At 42.3% G+C, this 10,714-nt stretch overlaps 1 protein-coding gene across 1 annotated transcript in view; it reads left to right on the top strand.

Annotated features, from left to right (window-relative positions):
- Nucleotides 1–1,183: 1,183 nt before the first annotated feature.
- The window catches only part of nacc1b (nucleus accumbens associated 1, BEN and BTB (POZ) domain containing b), a 24,298-nt gene continuing 14,767 nt past the window's right edge, over nucleotides 1,184–10,714 (top strand). Inside the window, exon 1 of the mRNA XM_037690559.1 lies at nucleotides 1,184–1,291. Within this exon, the coding sequence (XP_037546487.1) occupies nucleotides 1,184–1,291 (108 nt within the window). The remainder of the gene's footprint in view (nucleotides 1,292–10,714) is intronic.

Raw genomic sequence — 10,714 nt, 5'->3', positions numbered from 1 at the left:
ATCATTGGCTCTGGGATCTGTCCGCAACCCCTGAGAGTGATAAAAAAAAATCCCCGCTCTGATCCTTTGTTTAAGGAAGCCTTTTTCTGCCACTTTAAAGAAGAAGGGAAAAAAAATGGGTAAATCATAATTATGAGTTTATATCTTAAAATTATGATTTTTAGCATCTCATAATTATAACTTAACATTTCGTAACTATGACGGCATGTCACCATGACTTGGTGCGGAAGGAGTTTGTGCATGAGGTTGAGAGGTACTGGCTCTGAAACCAGTCTTCTTAAGATTGACTTGTGGATTTTCACATGGTGAGAGCTACTGGGCTAATGTCTATAAACCCCTGACTTGGTGCCTGTGTTGACCAGTAGAAGAGAGGGTAGCTTTCCTAAATCTTGAAGTGGGAGTATGAACTCTGACTGAACCCATCGGAAGGAATAATCTGATCTGAATCTGAATGGTGTTCTGCTGTTGGACTTCTGTGCTAAACACAGTTTGCCCATCATGAACACCATGTTTGAGCATAAAGGTGCACCAGGACACCCTAGGTCACAGATCAGTGATATACTTTGTAATCATGTTATCTGATCTGCGGTCGTATCTTTCGGGTACTCGGGTGAAGACAGGAGCTTGTCAACCGATCGCCACATGGTGGTAAGTTGGATCAGATGGTGTGGGGAAGATGCCAAACAACTTGCATAATAACAGCATACCAGCGAAGACAGGGAACATTGAGTCCAAGTGGGCCATGATTATTGTTCATTGAGCCATGTTCTTCATTGTTGAGGTGGCTGCCTACCTTGTTGGTACCTCTTGCAGTGGTCATCCTTGGACCCTTGGGTTGATACCCCCAAGTGAGGGAGCCTATAATGCTGACAAAGGAGTCCTATTGTTGTCTTGTTGGGTGGTAGGACTCCAGAGGCAGCTGAGGGGTAACAGCAGGCCAAGAGCTGCAGCTCTTGCTGTTGCTGAGGCAAAAGCTCGGCTGTGGGAGGAGTTTGGTGAGGACTTGGATTGAGACTCTCTATCATCTCTGATGGTCTTCTGGCAGATCATCAGGTGGCTAAGATGGAGAAAGCAGTACTTTATCAACATTGCGCGTAGTGGAGGTGAGATGCTGTTGACCTCAACCAATAATGTTGTTGGGTGGTGGAAGGAAAACTTCTCAGACCTTCTCAATCCTACCAGCATGTCTTCCACTGAGGAAGATGAGTCGGGGGACTTGAGGGTTGGCCTGCCATTACCAGGGCTGAGGTCACTGAGGAAGTTAAAGGTTTACGGTGGCAGGACTCTTAAGGTAAAGAAGATCTGTCTTATGTTTTTCAAGGCTCTGGATGTTCCTGTCTTGGCTGACAAGCCTTTACAAAATTGTGTGGACATTGGAGGCAGTGCCACTGGTTTGGCAGACTGGGGTGGTAGTTCCCCTCTTCAAAATAGGTGACCAGAGGGTTCTTGGTGCAGCCAGGGGTCAGAGGGAGTCTGGTTAGGTGGCCTCAGAATTCAGTTCCTGCTATTGGGGAATGATGTGGTTTGGTCGGTGTTGTGTTGTTATCTTCAGCACTCAGTGGAGTGGTTCATTGTCAAGTGTGAAGTGGCTTGGATGAGGATCAGAACCTTCAAATAAGAGGCCATGATCCTCAGTTGGAAAAAGTTTGCCTTATCCAGGTTGGGAGTGAAGTGCTACCTAAAGTGGAGGAGTTCAAGTATCTTGGGGATTTGTTCATGGGTGATGGAAGAATAAAACTTGACATCGACAAGCGCATCGATTCAGCTTTCGCAGTGTTGTGGACTCTGTGCCGGATTGTTGTGGTGAAGAGGGAGCTTAGCCATAAGGCAAAGCTCTCTGTTTACCAGTCGGTCAACATTACTTCCCTCATCTATGGCCACAATATTTGGGTAATAAACATTACAAGTGGCCAAGTGGTTGAAAATTAGTTTTGTTTGCAGAGTAACTGAACTCTCCCTTAGACATGGTGTGAGAAGATCAATTATCTGGAAGAGAACAGCTGTTCTTCCACATCGAGAGGCTAGTTAAGATGGTTTTGACAACTAGTAAGGATACTTAGGAGAGAGGTGGAGCAGAGGTTAGAGAAGGTGACCCTGTGATCAAGAAGCTGAATTTGAATCTCCTGACCATTACATCAAATTTGGGTGGGAAAGGTGAAGCATCCACACCTGCTTCCATCCTCATTTGCCCCACGCTGGGCCCTTGAGCAAGGACCCCATCTTCATTCAAGCTTGTTCACTGTGGCGACCCCTGAAGAAGGGAGCATCTGAAGGAAGAAAGAAAAAAAGTCTATACCAGGGCTATTCAACTGGCGGCCCATGGGCCTGAGGTGACTTCAATTCGGCCCACTTCATTAAAAAGAAAAAAAAAAAAATTATATATATATATATATATATATATTTTTTTTTATTTTTATTTTTTTGTGCGGGGGGGGGCATGTCTGGGTTTGGGTTCTGTTTATTGCATTTATGATTCAATGCAATAAAGTAAACAAATTTAAAAGGCAACAGATATTGTAAACTTTAATGATTTTAATCGCCGGATGTCCGGCCCCCGAGCTGTTGGCTTTCAGAAACTGTGGCCCCCTGAGCAGTTTTGTTGAATAGACCTGGTCTATACTGTATATGACTTAACATCTAATAATTATGACTTCATATCTGATAGATTTGATTTAACGTTTTTAATACATTATATCATGACCAGGGCTTAATTTGTGAACCGATCAATGCCGGAACGCAAATAGCGGGTTGGATGACTGGAGGGTGTGGGGTCTGGGGGTCCTCCCCCAGAAAATTTTGAATAAAGTAAATGCGACTTCCTGCATTTTGCTGTATTTTAACGGGTTGTTAAACATCTATGTTTACCTACATTTGTAAACACTCCTCTGTCAAGCGTCCAATCCCTCCCCCCACGTTTACTTGATGGTTCCGAGCCGACTCTTCTCCGATGAAGTCACTGTCCGACTCCACATGTGAAACCTCCAGATGCCTTCTCTGTCTGTTCATTGCTGGTTAGCGTGGCACTCACCCTCACCACTCTTTTTGGGGCGGAGATTTTTTTAAGGGTAGAGGCGGAAATGCTTACTTGGAGAGGCAGCTCATATGATACTAAGAAGTCATAAATGGCTGTTGTGTTTAAAATGAGTGTTTATGTAATTATTTTCAGTTTACATATCCAATACAAGTTTTATTCGTTCAAGGCAGTCATATTTGTTCATAACTTTATTATTAGTAAGCCTGAGAGTTACCGGATCCAATTCAATTCAATTCAATTCAGTTTATTCATATAACGCCAAATCTTAACAGAAATCTACTCAGGGTAGTGAACAGAAACATTCATATATAAAAATAATAAGTTAACACTATTTATCTGAGGAGCAGACTGCTTTGAATTTAACTTTATCTTGCGCAAGCATGAAGGCGACAGTGAAAAGGAAAAACTCCCTCATGAGGAAGAAACCTTCAGCAGAACCAAGCTCAGGACAAGCAGCCATTTGCTTCTACCAGCTGGGTTTGGTAGGAACACAATGGCAAGTCAAGAATCACATGTTAAGATATAATTAAATAGTATCAAATGAAAACTATTAAATTTTTAACAATTAATTTAAGGAAATTAGGTCAGTTTGCCCTCCAGTAGTCTAAGCTTAAAGCAGCATAACAAGCTAACCCTAATTATAGGATTTATCCAAAAGGGAAGTCTTAAGCCCAGTCTTAAAACTGGACAATGTGTCTGTCATTCAATTTAGACAGGTAAATCCCATTGAACCGCAAGGACTCATTTACAAGAGATACCTGATTTCAACAAACAATGATGACAACAATGGACAACAGCGACAACAATAGACAGTTATAAAAAGGCATACTTTTTTTTATTTTTTTACAAATAAGATGGCAAAAAGAGTAATAAAAACAGCTAGATTTAGTCAGCCTTATGGACAGAAACTGGAAGTTAGTTCCACAAGAGAGGAGCCTGATAAATGAAAGATCTTCCTCCCATTCTGCTTTTGTAAACTCTAGGAACCGTGAGTAAGCCTGCAGTCTGAGAGTAAAGTGCTCTGTTGGGAAAATATGGAACAATAAGATCTCAAATATCAAATGGACCTAGGTTGTTGAGAGTTTTGTAAGTTAGACGTAAGAAGCTAAAACTGGATAGATATGATCTCTCCTACTAACTCCAGTTAAGACTCTTGGCAGCAGCATTTTGGATTAACTGAAGACTTTTTAAAGAACCGGAATGCACCCTTGTCAAAATAGGAGAGTTCCCGGTATTCTGTTCCAGCAGGATCCGGCTGAAATCAAGCACTGATTATGACCAAATGTTTAAAATATAACATAGCACATTATATAGGCCATATGACTTAGTATCTCATAATTATTGTGACTAAGCATTTTATAATGATGACAGCATCATTTGCCTTAGCATTACGTAATTATGACAGCATATTTAAATGACAAGATAGTATCTCATGATAATGAGATACAAAGTGTTTGAGATGGTATGTCATCATTCAATGGGACCAAGATTTTTATTTTATTTTTTTAATCAAAGTGACGGAAATGAGCTTCCATACACGTGCCCCCCCCCCCCCCCCTCGATAGCTCTGCGCTCCTATCCTCGCCTGCATGTGTGACTGTGCTTCTCAGCATACAGTGAATGACTGACTGTCTGTGGCGAGGCGGAGGAAGACACTGGTTCTCTTCTTCTTCTTCTGTTGCTGCTGCGTCGCTCCTCCATTGAGACGACTTCCAGCCGAGGGGTGAGTTTTACTTTGAACGAGTCCGGTCGCCTCGCGCAGCTGTTCGGACTCAGCCGGTGGGACGGTTCGGTGTCTGGTTGTCCCGCACGGTGCGTGTGCATGTGGTGCGTTTGTTGTCCGAATTTAGACGAGCATGGGTCTCTTAGCTTTAAGTGGAAGGTTTCTTATTTGAAGTGGGGGGTGTTAAAGTTGAGGGGGATGGGCACATGATGGGACAGCTCAAACTTTACTTCACAATGGCTTCTTACTTTTCAGTGCTCACCTCTTTTTTTTTTTTTTTTCCCGCACCATACATTCTCTCCTCATCTCTCTCCCGCACTCCTAACTTTAAAAATCTCCGCCCCGTCTCTCCACTAGTAGTGGTCTTTTTTTTTTTAAGTCGCTGATTCGCTTGAAATCTTTTAGCCACTTTCCTCCTCCTCTCCTGTCGCCATGCCGCCGCTCCATCCCTCCGTCTCGCCCCCAGTCGCAGCACATTTCGTGTCCCGGGATGACCTGTTGATGTCGGTTAAAGATGGTGCCAGGACCCGCTGTCGACTCCCACCGTTCCCACTCCTGGCAGCCCTTCTCGGTTAAAATGAACATTTCTGCACGTTCGGAATTGGAGTACAGTCAAAAGTTTGCCATGTTCCCCCTCGTTTCGTGGAGGTGCTCTAAATAATTTATCGTAAAGCGACATCTTGGAGAGGAACAACGACCCCCCGTTAGCTAGCTGCCTTTCGGGCCGGCGGAGGAGGACGGCTGAACGGACATCATGCTGAACGTTATCGACTGTTTTTGTGTCTATTTAATGGCGTTCAGACAAGTTTAAGCGACTGACATTCAAAGGAAAGGACAAGGCGAGCACCCCTCTCTCCTGTTCGTCCCCCTCTTGCCCTCCTCCCGCTGAACTCGCACCGGCCCGGGTCCATCGAGCAACTCCCCAAATCCTACCCGGGCATCGAGGCTGGCACTCGGCCGGGCACCGAGAGCTCTCCGGCCGCCCCCACTGCTCTGCATTCGCTGCTGGCTCGGCTCGTTCTCCCCCCCAGCCGAGGTGTCTACCGGCGAGACGTCGACTCTGCTAGACTTTACATTCATGTAAGATTTATAGATATATAAATGACATGAAAATGCGTTTTTTTTTTTCTTTTTTTTTTCAAGTTTTAATGGTGTCGATCAGGCTACACATTGTGGTGCTCGCGTTTCCACGAGTGTCCGTGAACGCAGCATTTTCATCCGTCCTTACTCAACTTTGCACCGTTTCCACTTTATTTCACATTCGACACTGTCGTGTCGATGGAAAGTGTCTTGTATAAAAAGTTAGCTTTAGCCTGCAGCTCGCTAACATGTCTTAAAACTCGTGTTTAAACTCCCCAAACCAGGAAACTGTAAGAGTAGACAGTGATTGATGTTGATGTCAATGAAATTCATAGTTGCTAACAAGTTGACTCAAAAAACACTGTTACTTTTTTTATTAGCTGGAACATAGTCTATAAAGTAAAGCATCCTTTTAAAGCACTAAACTATGTAAAGAGTGCAGAGGATATACACATGCACAGATGCAGCCACACACAGTTGAGCATTAATTCAAAGCATAAATGGGGCACATGTTAACTGCAGGGCAGAGGTCAAGTGGTTTGAATTAACTCCTCTTTATGTGTCTTGGAAGTTTTTGTGACCTTTGACCTGTGCGGAGGCGAAGGTGGCGGGCAGGATGTTGCAGGGAGTTGACATTAGTGCTCCACAGTGTGTTAAAATTAAATCAATCATGCAGTCTAGACAACAGGAGACAAAAGTTCTCCTTCACGATGCGAAGCAGATGTGGAAGCTTTAACCACAAATGTGAGTTTGCATAACGGTATTGTTTTGCAGCATGTTGTGATCTGTGCATTGAGTCTTTTGCATATAAATAAAGTGAGGTGGTTATTTTGACACCTAATTTTTGCCCGTCAGCCCATGTAATGGTTAGTGTTGGAGATTTTTTAAGGGTAGAGGCGGAAATGTCTCTACTGTGCACATTTTTACATCTGGAGTACAAAGAAGACATATTGACCTTTTTACAATTACTAATGTGCATGTATTAAATTTGGCACTACGTGCTCAAATCGGTTTGTGGCTATTTCCGGCATTCAAGTTTGGCGTTCAACTTGTAGTGTTTTGGTCTTTTTCTGTCTTTTTTTTTTACCTTTATATATAAACATATTTATAAATGAGCTTTATTGGCATTTTACCTTGTGAAAGCAAAGTGTCCTCATAGTGCAAATGTTGCAGAGTGTCAGAACGACTGCAGAGCACAGCTGAAGCATGGGTGGTTAGACTAAATGTGGATCCATGCCAACCATTGATAAAAGCAAATGCAAAGATGAAACATCAAACATAAGAATAATTTCTAATAATTTTTCATCATATTAAAAGGGACTAGTCAGTGAAAGTGTTGAATAGACCGGTACTGCTACTTCTTTTGGCTTTTCCCTCTTTAGGGGTCGCCACAGCGAGTCATCCTCCTCCATCTCACTCTGTCCTCTGCATCCTCTGTCCTCTTTCCAACTACCTCCATATCCTCTCTATCTCCTCTTTGGCCTTCCTTGTAGTCTGTGTCGAATATATAAATAACAAAAAAACTTGATTAGATGTCAACAAACCGAAGTAGGCATGAGCCTATTTAAACTACAATTCATAGGAAAATATACTTTGAGCAGTCACATTTGTTACTGGATAAAGGTCATTTGATTGCTAAGAAGTTTCTTTGGGATTGACGTTGACCATTGAAAATGCAGATGTTAGGTCATAGTCATCATGTGTCATTTGTTCCTAATTTGTGGATGTTAAGAGAAAAGCAAGGGACTTGCTTATTTTTTCAGTTTCGTCGGTACTAGTTGTGGGGAAGTCCTAGTGATTCATGCAATGCATATTCCATCCATCTATCTATACCCACTCTTTCCGGTGTTGCATGGAGCTGGTGTCTATCTCCAGCAGTCACTGTGGGAGAGGCGGGGTCCGCTCTGGACTGGTCACAACAAGTCCATCACGTGGACACATAAAGACAAACGAGAACCATTCACACTCGCATTTAATTCAGAGTTGTCAACTAACCCACCGTGCATGCTTTGAATTTTGATTTTATGCCATAGATACAAATGGTCAAAGTACAGTACTGTGTCATCATGGTATGTTAGGAAACAAAACATCATCCTTTTTGCAACTATAATATAAATGTCAAATGTACATTTTGTTTGTCTGAAAATTGTTGGATTGTATACCTGGATTATTGAGCATGGACTTTTTTGGTTTTGAACCAATTTGACATGACTGTCGATGAGGAAGAGGGCCGGCACAAGAGGAGGGGGCGTGCCAAAGACACCATCTTAGCACCAACATAACTGGTTTGATCCAGTTTGGAGTAAGCTGTTGGGGGAAGAATCACTTTTGTGTTGTGTGTTTCCTTGACTGATGAAGCCTTCTGGATAGAAGGTGAAACGTTTCAGAAAAAAAAAAAAAAAAAAGAAACTGTTCAGATGACCTGACTGAAAATTGTTGGATTGTATACCTGGATTATTGAGCATAAACTTTTTTGGTTTGTTTATGTTACTTGAAAATTTTACTAATTTGATTATTTGTCTATCTGTGATGCAAATTGCTGCTGTGCAATGCAGAATTGGCCTGTTAGATAATTGTTTTCACAGCATTTCATGTATACACAAGCAAAATAGAAGTCTTTGGGAGAAGTATCCCGATGCATGCTCAAAAATCCAGGTAGAAAAATCTAAAAATCTGGTCCTCTGGACATTCAAAAAACAAAACAAAGCAAAACAACAACAAAACAAAAACAATGTAGAAACGTTTCGTCTTTCATCCGAAAGACTTCCTCAGTCTGAGGTGCTGTATTCAGCTCAGTCTTATAAATAGCACCTTCTCAGAGTGGATCAACCAGTTTGCTGCTGACAACCAAAACCAGCTGATCACATGCTCAAGAAGGACCATCAGCCTAACAATGGATCATTAGCACACTGATGGCTGTTTACTGTTCACAGAGGGCTGAGTGATACTAGCAATCACAGCATTGTAAGAGGGGGACAGTTGAACCCGGAGGCCTCCACCTCTGTTTAATGATGGACGATTTCTTTTCACAAAGATGGCCTCCTTTACTCCTCTCTCAAACCATCGTTCCTCTCTATCCAGGATGTGAACATCTTCATCCCTGAAAGAGTGACCGCTGGCCTGGAGATGAGTGTAGACCGCAGAATCCTGGCCTGATGATGTTGATCTTCTGTGCTGGGCCATCCTTTTGGCCAGTGGCTGTTTAGTTTTTAGGGAAACTAAACTAAACAGTCACATGCCAAAGTGTCCCTGGGCAAGACACTGAACCCCTCATTGCTTCTGAAGTGTGTCCCATCAGTGTATGAATGTGATAAAGCTCTGATTAGTCTCTTTAGAATGATTTGTTCAATTAGCTTTGTAGAGATCTAGTAGAGTGCTGTATGAATGGATAAATGAGGACACAGATTGTAGAGTAAAGTGCTTTGAGTGTCTTGATAAGATAGAAAGGTGCTGTATTAATACAGTCCTCCATTAATACTGTTAACCCAGACTCGCACATAGCTGTGTAATATAGATAATGGTAGAGAATTGCAAATGTTTAAAAATGAAAAGGAAACTTAAGGAAATGGGTGGCTTTCTAGTTATGAGTAGACATGGTTTAATGTTTCTCCACAGACTCCCCACCCCCGCCGTTCCGGTTGTGTGGTGCTTACATTAATCAAAGCGAATTAATTACTGTAAACTTGAAAATTAATTTAATGAAATGCTGATGGCCCTCTATTCTCAGTGGTGTCCTTACGTAGGCGATCAGGACGGCTTTAGTCCACTTTTTTTTTCGTTCAGCATTTATTTTTCAGCTGTGGAAGGTTTGCTGAGCATGCATGCCAGAGCACTCTGCCTCACATTCACCTGGAAGCTTCCCATTACAACCACAACTTTTGTTGTTGGCCAAGGTGCAGCTCTCGCTGAAGGAGTTGGGATTTAAAGGAAGCATTTTGCTTGCATCATCTATGTTTTATAGTCTGATGCATTTTGCACAAAGCTTTAAATTTCTTGTTTTGGTAATCTTGAAAACGTTTTACGGAAGATGTTCCGTTTAAGCCGTGTGTGCTTTATGTGTGGTTGTACGGGAAGGTTTATAACCTGAGGCATTGTCTTGTATTTAAAAAATTTGTTTACACTACATTAAAGCAAATCAGCAGACTTGAAGGAACTGCCACACTGCACATTTCTGCAGTGACTGGATGTACAACAATCTGAATCTCTGACTCGTTCCACTCTTGGACTGTTTCTGTTAAATGTGAGCTCCACAAATCCTTTTTGAAAAAGTGCTAGATTTACTTTTGATGCGTCCCTCCTGTTTTCTAAATGTATACAAACTGTAGAGTGTTGAATAAAGGTAGCTACAATTGCCCCGTTGCATTTTACAATCAGATGTGGAGGGGAAAGGGGTTATACTGTACATTATCTAACGAAGTAAGTTCAGGTCTTCTGGATAGATTAAGGAAAAAAAAGTTGAAATATTCTTTTATCCAAAAGACTTGGTCAGTCTGAGGAGTTGCACTAAACTCAGTCTCTTAAATAGCACCTTCTCAGAGTGGATCAACCAGTTTGCTGCTGACAACCAAAACTAGCTGTTCATGTGATAAAGGAGGACCATCAGCCTAACAACCGATTGTTAATGCCCTGGTTGTCGCTTGCTATTCACAGGGGGCTGAGTGATACTAACAATAACAGCATTGTAAGAGGGGGACAGTTGAACACGGAGGCCTCCACCCTGTTTAATGATGAACAGTTTCTTTTCACAAAGATGACTTCCTTCACTATTCTCTCAAACCATCGTTCCTCTCTGTCCAAGATGTGAACATCTTCATCCCTGAAAGAGTGACCGCTGGCCTGGAGATGAGTGTAGACCGCAGAGTCCTGGCCTGATGATG

This window comes from Nematolebias whitei, chromosome 16 (assembly GCF_014905685.2).
Source record: "Nematolebias whitei isolate Nwh7 chromosome 16, NemWhi1, whole genome shotgun sequence".
Classification (NCBI taxonomy): domain Eukaryota; kingdom Metazoa; phylum Chordata; class Actinopteri; order Cyprinodontiformes; family Rivulidae; genus Nematolebias; species Nematolebias whitei.
The sequence above is the reverse complement of the archived record's forward strand: the minus strand, read 5'-3'. Positions and strand labels throughout refer to the sequence as shown.